At 39.9% G+C, this 16,780-nt stretch overlaps 1 protein-coding gene across 4 annotated transcripts in view; it reads right to left on the reverse strand.

Annotated features, from left to right (window-relative positions):
* Nucleotides 1-1,926: 1,926 nt before the first annotated feature.
* RBM33 (RNA binding motif protein 33) overlaps nt 1,927-16,780 on the reverse strand; it is an 85,142-nt gene continuing 70,288 nt past the window's right edge. Inside the window, exons 16-19 of one of the 4 annotated variants that reach the window (XM_072328042.1) lie at nt 14,605-14,796; nt 13,050-13,238; nt 6,233-6,321; nt 1,927-6,044 (exon numbers count right to left, since the gene is read on the reverse strand). In XM_072328042.1, the coding sequence (XP_072184143.1) occupies nt 5,996-6,044; nt 6,233-6,321; nt 13,050-13,238; nt 14,605-14,796 (519 nt within the window). In that variant the 3' untranslated portion in view covers nt 1,927-5,995. The remainder of the gene's footprint in view (nt 6,045-6,232; nt 6,322-13,049; nt 13,239-14,604; nt 14,797-16,780) is intronic. The other 3 variants (XM_072328041.1, XM_072328040.1, XM_072328043.1) reach the window with 3 other exon arrangements.

Here is a 16,780-nt window from a genome sequence, read left to right on the forward strand (position 1 = left end):
GAAAGTCTAGAGGGAGAGGGATGAACGTGGAGTCAAGAGAGCAAGAGCATAACAAGGATACAAATACCCTCGTGGGAATGGAAAAATGGGGGCAAGTGAGATGGAAATGAGGTACGGCACAGGGCAGAGGAAAAGAGCACCTAAGGAGAAAAGAAATTTGACTTCTTCTAAGGGCACCTTGTATCAATATAAATTATATCAGGAGGCAGAGAAGATCAGCTGTGAATAAATTAGCATTAGCATCTCGTCTTTGGTGTATCTGTAAGTGAAAATGTGCATTAATTAGAAAATTAAGCAGCTGAGAAGCGTCGGTGCCTGGAAAAGAAATCCTGCAAAAAAAAAAAAAAAAGCAAAATCCAACCTTTTTTATTATTATATACATGGAAATAAAACTCTGAGGTTCCAAATCAGCCTGGCAGATGCTAGGAAAAAAACACAGGGCATGTTAAAAACCATTAGATGTGTGCAGAGAAAACTCTGAGCCACGGAATGAATGTAAACATTGATACAGCAGCTTTCTGTTCAAACTGGGATCTTCCAAGTAACGACACGCAGCGTTTGCAATACAGCTCCATTTAACCGTGCACAGGTTCCTTTACACAAATAGTCTTAATCTGTAACACCGATTGAGATTATTCAGAGGGCGAAAAACTGGCTTAACCTGAGCGCCGTTACATGAGAAAAGGAACGTAACCTGTTGGAAAGCTGCATACATACAAGGCCCATTTCCAGTTAGTCAGGAAAATGTGTGTTCGACCAAGAAGTGAGAAAGCCACACGGGCACCTAGAAGACCCACTGAGATTAGGTTTCCCCTTGAGGTTTTGTTTAGTGCAATAGGGAGCATAAGTTCCACCAGAATAAGCACAGAAATAGAAGGAGGAGATTATATTACCCCAAACCAAATGGCAAAAATAAAACCCAACCCTAAAAAAGCAGCGTTACAAAGAACAAAATGATCCTTCCCAACCGTTTGATACCAGAAGATGGTATACGTAAGGATCCAATATGAATCAGGTTTTGCACACAAAGCCCTTGGCTCATGTAGACAATAAATCATCTTCATGTTAAAAAAGAAAAGAAAAGCGGGTTACAAAAAAAACCCTTACATAAAATCCTTAGGATTTAATACTAATTAAAGATCAAATACTTCCAGTACTGTGGTTATAAATTAATTAGTATTTGAGGTAGCACTGGAGCAAAGGCCCCGTTTACCCTAAATGACCCATTACCCCCTATATAATACAGCTAACTTTCTGCAGTCCATTCAGTATTTGTTTCCTTCACATTTACTTCTCATCCAACATGCTGCTAAAAATCAAAAGGCACACACACAAAAAGATGGTTTCATGAACAAAAACGTCTCTTGGGCAATGAGCACGCAAAGCCAGATTGCTACCTTTGTGCATCACAACCCAGGGAACAACCACGATAGCAGGGGAAGGACAAAACGCCACAAAACTACACCAGAAAACTAATGTAGGAAATCTCTCTGGCAAGTCAAGCAGACAAAACCAATACATGAAACCCACACCCTCCCTCCACCCTCTCACCCCAAGTATAAGGGCATCACACCCGCACACATGTACACGCACTCAGTTACTTCATCTAACTACAGAAGTGCATACAGCACTTTCTCAGATAACTGCCCTATGTAAAGCTAACCAGGTGATATCCTACAATTAAACATCCTCTGCACCAAGAAAAAAGACATTTCTCATGCCAAATGGGTAGCTTATGTTAAGAAAAAGTACCTATGAAGGCCCTCAAGGAGCACATGTTCTCACCTAGTTTTGGTTAAGAAAAAGAAAGCCCATATAAATCCTTGCAGTGGAAGTCTAACACTGAAGAACTAATATCGGCCTCTAATTGGCATTTTAGTCATTAGATAGCCTTTTTTTTTTTTTTTTTTTTCTTTTTTTCTTTCTTTTTTTTTCTTTTTTTTTAATTTTTGGTGAAAGTTTGGGAATACGAAGTGAATTTTCTGAATTAAATTGGGGCAAAAGTTCTGCATCTGCAGATACTCCGCACAGGGGTGCCAGTATTTACTCTTCTTACATGAGGTCATACTGGAGCCACCTGGGGGGCTGAGGACCATCACCCTGTCTACATTTACTCTCTATCACTACCTGAAGACATCATCAGCAGGGCAGTTTCTGTTAGCTGTGAAGATGCTATGGACCTGTCCTGCTCCCACCTAGCAGCAATTACACTTCAATCACTCCAGTTCGTTCCACCATACAGTACGTGCCACAATCAGCCGCTAACATTGTGATGAAAACAAGTGTTACATGACCAACTTGAATTACGTGTAAAACAAGAACAGCCCAAATTTTGAGAACAGCATTACAAGGCAGACCTATCTGAACTGGTACAGCAAAACCAAACAAACCTAGAAGCTCATGCTTTAGTCTGACAGTGTTCTCTATTTCCCCCTTAAAAGATAGAGTTGTTTTTAAACCTTTTTTCTTCTTCTTTTTTAATGTATAACATTCTACTGAAATACCACATCATAGGGCCAATCCAACCCCTTTAGCCAAAGCAGAATACGATTAGTCACGAAGTGAATTATTCTCCAGTGCTACAGTGTGACAGATGAAAACAAAGCAATAAAAAAAAAAGACTTGCCTCCATATAAGACCTACTGGAGTCGCCTATTAAAATCAGTATAAAACTACTCTAATAAAAATGGTGAACAAATAATACACAGGTCAGGGTATACGTATTGACTTACTAGCATCTTTATAAAAATTTGAAGATTTACACGAAAGCACATCAACATTTATGGAACTGTATCCATTAAACTGAGATAAGACAACACAAAAAAAAAACTAACAAATAGCTAAGATGTGGTTGACTTGTAAGCACTTTGAGTAACATTTTAATTCCAAAAGTTCAATATTTACATACTACATTAAACGCTCTGTTTGCATTTTGCATTGTAATTTGAACGCATGATCAAGAAAGAACAAGATAATGGTTGCAACAGATCTTCCAAGAAAGTTAACTTAAGATGTTCAGGCTTAACTATGTGCTGAAAGAGAACATGGAAATAACACGTCCATCTAGCTTTACCTCTACTTCCTCGGTGGTTTTTTGGGAGGAGACACGACAAAAAGAACTAGAAGAGATGCATCGTTCAACCTGCTCGTTTGCCAACAGATCAGCTTTAAGGAAGGATTTGAGAGCTAACAAAACACAAACATTTTAACAAGAGACTCGCCTAATTGCTACTTTTGCTACTGAGTTTAAGGTACTGGAAAGATATGGTGACAATACGGGGTTGAGCGTGTGTATGTATGTGTATAATAAAATACATATAGACATACATACGTGAAGTTGACACATAGTTCTGATACTCAGCCACTGCAATAAGCAGCTAGAATCACCAGCAATCTGCCCATGCTGCCTATGCACAAGCAATAACTTACTGAGACCACCTTTAAAGACAACCCGTCTAGTCATTAAACAGGCATTGCTTACATCGCCTCCTGCATTTAAATAGATCCGAGGCAATTCATGTCTTTGTTCCAGAGCCACCCATTTTTGCCAATGTTTAAAAATATTAAAAAAACAACAACAACAAAAAAGAACCAAACAAAACTCAACTGAATAACAATTCATAAAACTTGTTCAGGTTGGCTGAACCTCAACCTCTCTGGGACAGATTCAAAACCCAAAGCAGGAGCACTTCTACAAACTTCTTTGACTTTTGAATCAAACCCGTATCCTTTGGCTCCAAGAAGCCCTTCTAACTCCAACAATGTTTGCTTATGACAGAACAGCTGATCAACTGCAGATGTTGCTACTGCTGAACTCAGCTGCTGGCTTGTCTGGCATTTGCACCTAACGCACATTTCCAGACACACACTATTAATGCTCCATTCCTAGATGCCTTCCCGTTCTTCTCAGTACAGAGAAGTTGCTGTCTTATAACTTGTGGGGTGAATAACTGTTTAATGACTCGTTTTTAATATAAACATTTATTTTTAAAAATAAATAAATAAAAATTACATAACCTGAGGAAGTAGCACAGCGGTCCCAGTGCTCATGGGAGTGAGCAACTAAAGAGCACTTAGCAGGGCTGGTCACCGCAACCACCTGGCATTGGTCTTCAGTTGGCTTCCACTGGGTGCTTCCTACCTGTGACTCGTTCTCTGTCCTGGGCTTAGGTCTAACTGAAGCATTAACAGCACTGTATGTAGAATCAGTGTGCTGAATGTTAAGCGTTATGCGTAGGAGGGGAACTGCACAAACATTCACTTCTATATGAATATTTTTATGATGTTCTTGTGCCTCGTCACTACGTTGTAACTGGGTTAACAGTATTCCTTACATTTTTTCCCCCAGTGCAATTAAAATTACTTCAGTGAACAAAAAGCAGTTCTTACCTAGAGGACCAGGCGGTATTTATTACTCAATCATCATTTTTACTTAATTCAAAGTTTGGACCAAAACTGTAAGAAAGCCAATTAGGTCTTACTGACTTGGGTTACCAATTAGATACTAAAAAATATATATCTATGCTCCCATAAACTTGCTCAGTTCATCTTTCTCCTGTATTGGACCCCATTCACAGCTGTTTCATTACATACCAATGATGCTCTTCTGTGGTCGTTCAGATGACAAAAAAAAATACAACACAACTTTGTCTTTTGCTTAAGTCCCCCCATTCAATAGTAGGTGGGATGCTTAAGAGTACTCCCAAAATAAAGGATGGAGCAAAAGCTCACAGTCTAAAAACTATGGAAATGTTCATTAAAAACTGCAATCCAATGTAAAGATGACATTTTAAGAAGTTTATTCAGAAGTAACTGAAAAAAGTCGTTCCTTTGGCAATACCATCTAGATGGTTCTAACCAAAAGGAAACATGGATTTTACTTTGAGTAAAATATAAGCTCCTTAAGGTTTGCACATACTGTTGTGAACTGCCACGTTCACCAGCAGATTCACAATGTCCTTATAGTCTCGTATGCATTGGGAACAACACATCAAACCAAGTCCTTTCAGTTAATGGGTTTCTTATGGTTCAGCATTAGTCACAAAGTAAATCTCAGGAGGAAAAAAAAAAAAACAAAAAACACCTAATCCAAATAAAGCATAAGGCAATTAAGAAACACTAGCCAAAAAGAACTATTAGGAATACACCACTTTTCCTGTATAACTTTTTTTTCTTAAGTGAGCCACTAAATATTTCTTTTTTCCTCGTAGCTGGCAACATCATTAAAAACAACTTAGGTACAACTTGGAGTTAACTACCCCAGGATGCTACTGAATGGCAAAGATCCTTGTTTTTAAAAACCAAGGGAAAATACAGCAATGTTATTCCTACACAGTGTTTTATGGAATAAGTGGAGTTGGAAGGAGAAAATGGGAAGTCTGTGTTGGAATAGAAAATGCAGAGACAGACTTAACATATTTACAAAGATAGAAACTACAGTTTTCCAGTGTCACCTCCAAAGTTTCTCAGCATACTTCTATTCAATGAAGTAGACCACATTTAAATCTATGCAAGAATACCTTCTATGCTCTTGGATATACAACGTAACTAATGTGTTTTGTTTAGAAAAGTGAGTTCTCGTTCAAATGCCTCACACTGAAGATAAGAGCAACCATTATCAAATATTCTTTGCTACGAAGAAAGTTTGTACATCTTTCGGTGTAAACGTTCTCTGTCAAAGTCACTGTGGTCACACAGTAGTATCTTGAAGAACAGTGTCTACCTGCACTGTAGCTTTTTGAGACAAAAAACCAAACAAAACAAAACTGTAGCTCCATGTGGTTACAACAGAATCTGAAGAAACCGAACAGAAATTCCACCTTTGTAGATCCTCTCAAGTTCAGCTCTTCTTGAGGACACCGTGCTGATCTCTGTAGTTCAACATGGCAATTAAAAGACTAAGCTGAAAGGTTTCAGAACCTGATAGTTTTGTCACTGTGTCCCGTGTCGCTCCACAGGATGTTTCTGGTAGTGTAAGTAATTCTCTCAGCAGACATCACTCAACTATCAGTGCCACGTTTATGTGGGACAGATCTATCATGTGCCTGTTAAAAGAAATTTAGATCTGGTAATCAAGCTTATTCTGGGTATAGAGATGAGACAAGAAGGTTCTGTAATAGTCAGTAATAAGGGGATGCTTGAATGGACTAAGAGAAACATTGATCAGATGCAACGAATTTCATCTTTTGAAGGGAGTGAGCAAACCAAAGGGCAGCAGTGCTTAATTGCTTACCTGTGGAATTTCTGTTGAAATGCTAAAGCATGTGCTGGCTCCTTAAATTTCGCTATGGCTTTCCGTTGTTGAGGAAGCATCTGAAAACTCTGTAAGGAAAAAAAATCAAAATCTATTTTTAATAGGCACTAAAAATTTCACTTAAAAAAACATCTTGCATGGAACCCACTGAAATCATCATCTTTCTTTTCTTAGAAACACTTATTGGTGTTCATGGAATGGAAACAGACTTCTGACATTCAGTCAGGACCCAGCTGAAGCTGTTTGAGCTCATGAATTAAGCCACTGTGCCAAATGGAAAATTCAGGCAATCACTTGTTTAGCAAAGACCACAACTCTTCGATCTGATCCACACAGATGAACCAAACCCTGCAACTGAACTTCCATCAACTGAATGAGAAGCATTCAACTGGGCAGAGCTTAACTTCACACACAAGCAGCTGGATTCATTCACTTGACCTGCTTTACTGGATTGAAATAGGGCAGAAGCAGTAAAAAAACAAAGTGGCAGGAAAAAGTCAAAGGTTTTCATCTCTGGACTGTACATCCTCACACTATTTCAATACAAAGAAACAGGTAGAGCTTTTGACCCCATGACCTTGATGAGATGTCTTAGGGCACTAATTTAGGTTCCTCCCATTAGCGAGGAACCATGCCACACACAACTACCTGAAAAAGTTCCTGAGATGCATGCCTCCCTTACTGTGAAAGCAGCATTTTGCAATGCAAAACACATGTACTATTGAGGCCTCCAAAACTACATCATGCATCAGACAGGGAGCAAAACTCATGTCCACACTTTCTATCACAAGAGGAAATGCCAAGGTAACTCCAGAGAGTTCCATGGTCTTTGTAATAACACAAACATAGAATCTCCTGGGTTTCTATGGAAGGTACCTATACAAAAGTAAGGAAGCTCATTACAAGGCTAATTACATTTTACCAACACAAATACCACAAAGCCCCTAAAAAGGAACTTGGAAAACTCAGTTCCCCTACAAGTTATTTGCAGGAGTGGATGAAAGAAGTACTGAAGTGTGTATTTTCCTCCTTTATAGATGTCCCTTATAATCTACAGAGCTGTAGTTAACACACATTCTCTTACTATCACTTATCAGGCTAGATTGAATGCTAAGCTTAAAAAATGTTTCCAGGTGATTTTTCAATGGAAGCAGCAACCATTTCTTTCCAAATTCCCTTTTATTCAGTTCCCCTGGCAGTGTTTTATATTTCAAAGCCCCAGTTTAAATTCTAACAGTCATGATTTTCCTACATTCACCCAGCTAACACATCCAGATGCGAGCCACCTAAGAGGCACAGATGGGTGTGCCACCTCCAATTGGAAGAGCTGTCCAAAAAAATCTACTTCAAACAGCTTTCATAAATACACACAGCCTTCACGAGACTCAAATTATACTACAGAACATGGTGCAGAATAACCTTGTGTTTGCTGTGTTAAGCTATAAAAAAAGGTTTGTTTTGGTTTTAACAAGGCAGAAATTAAGACAATTACTAAGCTAATTTACTCAGACTACATGAACGCCATAGCTTGCAATACCACCACAATGCCTTTCTTGATAACAGCTTTTAATATCTCAACATGGGACACGATCAACATCGTGTTTTCAAAACAAATGATTACTATCATATCTTGCATTCATACCTGCTAACAGAAGTCTCTGCAACTTAAACCCTGAACTTTATGCTTACGTGGTTAAAGGCACAACAATGCTGACTGTCAGGCACAGAACAAGTCAGTACAATTTTACTGGAGTGTGTAGGTCCTGACCTGCTGCTATCCTGAGCCTGAACAGATGGGCTATCGGCTGGGAATACAAACAAGTGTTCCACTTCAATGGCAACCTGAAATAAAATAACTGCATATTCATCTTACTGGATGATTTCTGTCTCCTTCAATTCTGGATGATACGTAGCTTAGAACTTGCATGTAAGCAACGCTAACAGCAATACTGTGATGAAACTGATTTGTTACCCGTGTAGTTTTATATCTCAAAGGTGTATTTTTTTTTTCAAGGCATTACCTTTATAGACTTACTCTACAAGTTCTTCCTAGATGCTAGGAAAATACACACAAAATGAGTTAATTCTGAATATCCTCATCACACTACCTTAATTAGCTTAACGTCATTATTTTTGTCACCCTCCTGGAATAATTTGGCAGCCATTGCTTTCAGTGATCAAGTCAGTATTTCCAGCATCCATATTTTCAGGATAGCCTGAGTGCTCACACATTCACTACAAGGTCATCTTGAAATAACCTCCTAGAAAGCTGTTCACCACACAGAGCACACACTGTACTGTAGCCAGATTACTTATAAAGAATGCTCTAGCAAGTTTCCAAAATTACTGGTACTACTGTATGAGGCATTTCATTAATTAACTTGTACAAGTATTTACTATTTGTAAATACATTAAGTATAGTCTTAGCTATTGCAGAGCAAGTATAAAAACAGATGCTTGTCTGTAATGCTTTCAGTACGGTTGTTGCTTCCCACAATGTACCTAATCTATATTTCCAGCAGAATACTGTATATCATGAGAGATTTAAACGTTCGTTATTTCTTTTCATACCGCTCATTTAATTCTGGAGAAGATCACGGCAACTTGAAGAGAATTATGTATGATTCTACAGATAACTAAATCAACTAATCTAACATTTGTATACTCTGAACAATATTTTTAACCACAGACCCTGTTTGCTTTTGAAGCTAAATGACCTCTAAATGAAATTACTCCATGTTCAGAGAAGAGTTTTTCTATTTAATAGCTAATTTCACGAACAGAAACAACGTGATTTGAAAGGAAGCAGATAGAATCACAAGGTTGGAAAGGACCTATAAGATCATCTAGTCCAACCGACCTCCCTTTACCATACCTACAGAAAACCCCTAAACCATATCTCCTAGCAACCTAATGTTGGGGCTATCAGCCTCAATGGCTGCTTGACCATCTGCCTAAAGCATTACACTGTGGATGTTCCTCCTACAAACTTCCACAGAAGCAGCCTTGAAGTGAAAGAGCTACAATATGGCAGCAGGATGGAGAAATCACTGTCCAAGTAAGGTCAGAAAAATACAGATCAGAATACAAAGTAATTCTCCAGTAGCTGACAGCTAGTGGGAACCACAGAACATTTTCATCCCAAAGAAAATAATTCTACTTGACCCATATAGGCAACATTTGCAAAATTCTACTATGCTCAGACAAGGTTTTGTGTATCATTTGAACCAATGATGCCAACTGGCCCTATTGCAAGTCCCTGAAAAAATATCATTCATTTGGAAGAAGCAGCATCACATTCCCTAAAACATCCCAAGTGGATTGCAGTGAGCTAAGGATCTAGGACCATTAAACAGGTCTTCACATGCTCCTACTGACATCTCCCATTTTCAAATATCTCGTACTAAAATAAACCTCTCCCTTACATTCTCCATTATAACGATTAAAGCGTGAGTCTGTATTTCCTAACATGCAAATTCAGTGTTATTTCATTAGCTACTGATTTTGCAGCATGCCAAAGGTGAGTCAGGGAAGACTGGGGAAGAGCCAGCCACACAGCACTGCCTATGGAGATGCACTGCTTCCACCAAGAGTTACTTCACCACCCGTATAATGCAGGGACACTGAAATCTCCTCAACAAGAGATTTTGGTGTTGCCACATTGCACTCCACAACAACCTCCTTTTATGAGCAGTTCTAAACTGAAGTATCACAATCATTCCAAGCATCACAGCTCTGAAAAAACAACTTAATTCAGATTTTCTCTTTAAGTTGACCCAGTCAGACATCAGAGGATGAAAACCCCTTCTTGGATCCACTCAGGTGTGAAGGATTGACAATGCAATAACTACTAGGGGATTTCAAATGACTTGTTAGTTTACAGATTAGGGCATCCAGATCTACTATATGGCTCTTACTGGAGACCGACCTGAGATCAAGGTGAGATCAGAGGTATTCTATGCATTTTCTCATTTGACTCTGGGGTAGTAGAAGAGAAATTACATCCTGACATTGTCTCTGTATTAAAAAAGTAAAAATGTTCAGGGCCAGGAAGGAGTATGTTATAAAAAGGATTTTGGAAGAGCAGAGCTCGTATTGATCCTGATTATCTCCTTTTTCTGTTTCTTTAGACACTGTCATGGGAAGATACAGATCTTGAGTAGGATGGAAAATGAAATAGTTGCAAACAGCCAGAATTTCATGAACATTCAATGCTTTTGATTGAGAGCTTGCCTACAGCTTTTTTTTCAAACATATTAGATTTAACAACTCTAAAGCAAAAGAAGCACTGACATTTTCTACAACTGAACTGCTAACAATGACTAAAGAATGAACATTATAAAATGACCGTTCCCTCTACAAATATTCCTTTAGAGCTACACACTGGTCTCAAATGGCTCCTTTTAACACGCTTTATTTTTAAACCTACTCTTTTCTGGTATTCACAAAAATAATATTCAAACAAGCTGTATGATAATAGCAGCACAATAATGGCACAATAATGAGATGAGCAACAGGGATGATCTATGGTCAAGATGAAGATGAGCTTCTCTAGCTCACTCCCTGCTCCACAGCCAAACTGGACAGGCTCATTGCAAAGTTGCTCTTTGCTCCCCAAGCAGACCATGTTTTCTTCTACAGTCAATTGGGAGAGACTCAGCTGCAACAGCTGAAAATGTTGCTTTTTTTTTTAATCTACAGGCATGAAGAACAAACAGGTCACTAGAACAGCGCTGAGCACCCCATGAGCTGTGTCACATGGAGAAAAACCCTGCTGATCCTGGAAGAGCACTCATGTTCTGGGCGCACTCATCTACATGTGCTTGTCATTTCCATTACTGAGCCTTTTACCCTAAAAGATTAAATCAGCTTTGCGCACAGCACTGGTGCAGATACCTGTCTTTCCTCTAACTGAGCACTAGGTAGCACTATCACTCTAAGAAAGCAAAGAGAAGCACATCATCAAGGAAACTCTTTTCCCCTTCTGTGACCAGAAAAGTAATAACTACATACATTATCAGAGTAAAACACATAGCTGTAAAAGCATTCAAAATACAACTACAGTCACAGCATTCTAATCACCTCTGATACATAACAGCAGCTTCCCACTCCACTTTTTATTACTCTTAAGACATCAAAATGTATCATCTTCATCCAGCAATACTGGGAATTTGCACTGATACTTTATGCTTGGAAGCATCCAGTGAAAGAAAATACGATTTAAGACAATTATGGAACACAATAAATAGAATATTTGTTTTTAGACTTCTAAAAGTCTGCCTTGAAATTCACATGCAGAATTATCAGCCTCCAGCATCATCAGCTAATTCAGCCACCTCTTTCAAGTATCACTTCTATATACCCAGTGAGGTGAAGGTTGATTTAGGACTTACCAAAGGTACAGCTGACACTACTGCAAGAGCACAAGTCCTGTAACAGGCACACATCTATCAAATCCCACTGGGAAATTGCTTAATTCACTTCCTATACGTATACCCTCCTAAACTGGTCTGTGGCACTGCATTAAGAAACCACCGTTTGTACCCTGCTAAAAAAAATACAGCAAGTACTGAAAACATTCTTCAGCACATCTCAGCAGCTTCTCTCAATTCCGAATGCTTCCTAGCAGGATTTCTATTAATCTCCTTCTAATATTCTCATGCAAGATTTAGCAAGTAAACACCGAATAAACGTGTTTTGGAACGGTATGAATAATTTCCTCAAGTACTACAGAACATGAAGGGACAAAGTATTTTGTGAGAGTACTTTTGCCTTCACAAACAAATTAAACCTCTCAGAATTGACGACATAAATAATTCAGCTTTATTCCATTTACTAAATTGGGGAAAAGTGAGGCAGGGCGTACATCTCCAGGAAAGCACCGTGTTCTACAGCAGAGAGATAATCTGATTCATAAACAAGTCTCTGAGCAACTGAAAAGCTCCAATTAATGCACCGCGTTTGTTTGGAAATGTTGATCCTGTCAAAACAAGAACCCAAAATGGAAAGAAAAACTGAGTAAAAAAAAAAAAAAGCCATCATAGTCGTCTGTATGTTTTATTATCCATTGAGTGATACTTTCGAATGCACCAAAAAGGCAGAAATAGCCTCATAAGCCCGTCAATGCTTTGGAAACCTCCTGGTTTTGCTTAAAGACAGTTTTACTGTTTTACTTCAGAAGGCACTTTATGAACAGAAGCTTTGCAGCAGATACACCAGCATGTATGTCATAACCTTGCTTACAAATCTCTCCCCCCCTGAAAGAGGGATCTTCCAAAAACATAAATACAGAAAATCCTTTGAACCAGAATGTGTTTTCATTTGAAAAAGCAGATTGTGCTACATGGTGTAACACCTGAAATGAGTAGCTTTCATTAAATACTGTTACCGTAGGACTGCAACAACAGGAATCATGGAGTGCAGCTGCAAGCCAACAATAAAAACAGCAACAGAATATTTGCTTTTATTTGATGATCTGGCTTTAACAAAACCCTGCGGAATGGACGTGCTTATGTTATATATAGAAACAATGAAAGCAGTACAAGAACCCCAAAATGAAGGAGAATCTTTTGCAGCAGGAATGTGTCGGTTAGCAAAATCCTACTTGCACCTCCTCTGCTGCAATATAATCATGTGCTTGTCTTTGCTATCAGGTGTGTATGTGTGGAGGGGGGGGGGGATGCCTTCAAACATAAATTACCAATAAACACACATTGTATTTAGTGTCAGGGAATTAATTGAGCTTTCCGGAATGAAAGACTTTTGGCACAAAAATTATAAACCAAGGTTGACCTACCTGAATGGGTCCCACTGACATCAGCAGGTTTTTCAGTTGGACATCAGTAGTTGATGAAGAAAGCCCTTCAACTGACACAATACAGGGCTGAGGTTTGCACTCCACCACTCGCAGGTTCTGTTTATTTGGCATCAAGCGTCCTCGGCCCATCTGGCCTGCTACTCCTCTGCCTCTCCCATGCATAATGACCTGCCAACAACAAAAGTAACAGTATTTTGATTTACTTGCCCAGTGCTTCTGTTAACTACGTTTGACAGATAATATGAAAGTTAGCAATTTACTTAAAAACTTGATTCACGTACGTGTTGATTGAAAACAGCTTGCTGCTGTGAGCTTATCTGAAAGGCCACGCATTAACACATTCATCCACGCCTTATACAAACCTAATTTAGAGGGACAGAGACTTAGAGATGATACTAATGCTAAAAGCCTCAGCTTTAGCATAATTAGCCAAGCAATAAAGGTCCCACACCAAAATATATATGCTGCTCACATCAGCAAGGCATATGCTTGGCTCCCACATTTTGAGCCTAGTCAACAAAAACAGAGATACCTCTCCCTTCTCTCACCTCTCAGCCTACAGGCAAATTTAATGTACACACGAGACCAGAAAACTACCCCAAGTGTTTCCAGTCTTTACCATACCAACCATTAGTCTGTTATCAGGATGGAGTACTTGTATATAGCAAACAACTTTTCTTTAAAGCCCCTTTTTACCCCCAAATCCCCATAGGATCTGGAACCACAGTATTTGCCAGAGCAGGAAACATGCGACCATTCTTGTAAATTCAAGGTTGAATGGTTAGAGGGAGAAAAATCAACAGTGAAACAGTAACAAACAGTAAACGATTAACACACGTAACACTGAGTTAACGCTTTCTCTTCTGGAGCAAGATTCATGCTTGGGAAGCCTATCAAAGGTCAACTACTCTTCCTCTCTGCATCAGCAAGGAAATCTCCTCCTTACATGAAGCAGGAAGGTTACGGTTTACAGTTCAAAACAACAAATAAATTAGAAGCCCACATCCCTGTTATTTTCAGGGACCATCTCAGCTTGAAAATGAAGAGAAAGTACACACCAGAGCAGCGTGAATGATCTCCCTGCCTCCTCCCAGTGAGCGATGAGTGTGAAAACCTCGTTATGAGCTTACCAACTATTCTGAGCAACGCCACCTCTGAGAATCAACCAAAGAGCATCCTGAAACCATTGTTGTGTGCTCTAGCAAATAAAAGCTTGAGCACTTCAGAATAACTCTTGGTTTTTAAGTCAGAAAGCACGTTGGATACCGTTCCTATAGTAGCTATCATGAGACACACCTTTCCCATAGGGACTACCGTGCTGGCCAGAAAGCCATCAGACAAAACAACTTGCAGGCATCACCAGTCTGTGCTGGATACAAACGGGCCTCTGTAGATTAAATGCTTTATATGCAATTATGCATCTCCTGGGTCATGCAGCCCTGCGCTAGTAATTGACAAACAGAATGCTAGATATGAATATAGCAACACAGCTCAACAGTATAACTTCTAGCAGCAATATGCATCTAAAAATCACCTTTTTAGGTTGATGGATTCCCTGGATGTTTTTGACTCCTTGAGGAGCTGCTGAACGGATCAGTGCCTGCTGCTGTTGCATTCCCTTTGTCAATGTGACCTTCCGCACTGGCTGCTGTTTCGGCTCCAGAGGTTGTTGAGGCCGCTGGGGCTGGCCCTCTGGGTGAAAAAAGCCAGCGTCCTCTCCCCCCTGCTGAAATCAACAACACAACACGCGGCTCAATGTCTACGCAGTGCAAACGCTCACCCTGAGAAACCTCCTGTGACATCAGCTCGGTTAGCGCAGCGAGCACTCATTGATTCGCCTATTAAACAACCCAGGGGCAGTTGCAAGAAGGGTGTAAAAAGGGCTCAGCCTGGAAGTCGTGTTTTACTTTGTTTGGATTTCATTACTGACCACTATGTGTGATAGCACCGTTTCAAATCCAAACAAGTAAGGTATTTTCATTTCTCTTTCCGAATCATTCTTCCTTCCAGGGTTACATACCAACTATGCTTGGGTTATTAATATTACTTTTATTGTTTTGTTTCTTTCTTTCATAGAGATGTACACGTTACAGGAAACTGTGAGAGCTGGAAGAGCCAAACGCTATGCTCATCTTTATAAGTCCAACCCCTCTTTAGAAACTAGTATTTATTTTGTAGGGTATGTTTATGCTGTCTGTTCCTACAACAGCAACCTCCTAAGTTATGTCTGTCCCACAACACTGCCCATGATTGGAGCAGTTAGAACAGCTCTTCCTCACATGATTTTTTTGTTTGGTTTATAACACTCTTAGTACTAATATTTACACTCACAAGCAATAACAACACCTGACTCCCTCTCTGTTCCAACGACCCTTAACTCTTCCCGCTACACCTCTAATTGCAGTGCACATAAAGCGCAAATCAAAGGTGAAAGCACTGGGAGATAAGTGATGTGCTTGCATTGCCTCTGCCTGAGCAGCTCAGCTTTCTGTACAAACAGAAGGCCAACCCGCAGAATCATGGACTATCCCTTAGTTGGAAGGGACCCACAAGGATCACTGAGCCCAAGCCCTTGCTCCATACAGCACCACCCAAAATCAGACCATATGTCTGAGAGCACTGTCCAGAAATACGTGAGCTTGTGTCTCGCCAGCACATCAGGGCAGTCACTGAAAAACATCCCATGGAACAACAGACAGCAGAAGTAATGCTTGTTTGAGCACGACAACAGATTAGGTACTTCTGCGAAGTCCTTTGAATTATTACATGCTTTCTGCATGGTTTCAACTGCAGAATTTACACTTTAGTTGGACTCCACTTTAGTACTCCCATCTGCTAATATTAACAAACCCTGCGTTTACTTCTTTTTAAACCAGCTCACTGCATTGTAAGATTTAACTAGGAGCACACACCACTGATCCGAGCACCTGGCTGCTAAAACAGCTGGAAGGCCCACAGCACCTACAGCCCTGGGATGTGCCCAAGCCACCAAGGGAGCCAGGAGGTGGAAATTCATTAACCCACAATCACACATCACTGTAACACCAAGAGTCAGGCCAAATAAGTACAGCCTATGTCTATAAGCCCGTGAAAAACCCCAGGTAAACCTTCAAAAGCTCTCAAATGGAAAGGCATGCCTGAAGAAAAAAAAAACCCACAATTACTGAAGCATCTTTGTTTACACAGTCTCTTTCCCTTCCCTTAAATACAGATGAGTCAGAAGTCTTTCTGCATCTGTACTGTGCGTCACTGATCAGAGGGCAGCAAATGAACCGGCACCATTTTTTGCAGATAAGGAGACAAAATACAAGGCTGCAGAGGGAACACGTTTATGGTCCAAGTGCAAATATCAATCATGACACCTCTACCAGCATTACACAGAAGGAACACCTACTGAAGGCCGCCTGTTACTACATCTCCCCACAGCCATTGAAGAGAAACAGCCCTGTAAGGCGTTATCTGGGATATCCTCATGTTCTCAAGTTCACTAGTGTGCAATTCAACTCCCTAAACCACATACATGCTCTGTATCATCAAGCATATGCAGGCAACAACTTCTCAAGAACTTAAATCCCAGACAAGTCAAATCCCCCCCAGACTGGCTTCATCACTACCTCATACCACCTACACCTCAAAAACACAATCTGACACAGAGTCCTGAAGCTCTTCCTTTTTAAGGGCTTTCCTCCACAGTATCTGCAGTGAGAAAA

Source organism: Excalfactoria chinensis, chromosome 2 (assembly GCF_039878825.1).
Source record: "Excalfactoria chinensis isolate bCotChi1 chromosome 2, bCotChi1.hap2, whole genome shotgun sequence".
Classification (NCBI taxonomy): Eukaryota; Metazoa; Chordata; class Aves; order Galliformes; family Phasianidae; genus Excalfactoria; species Excalfactoria chinensis.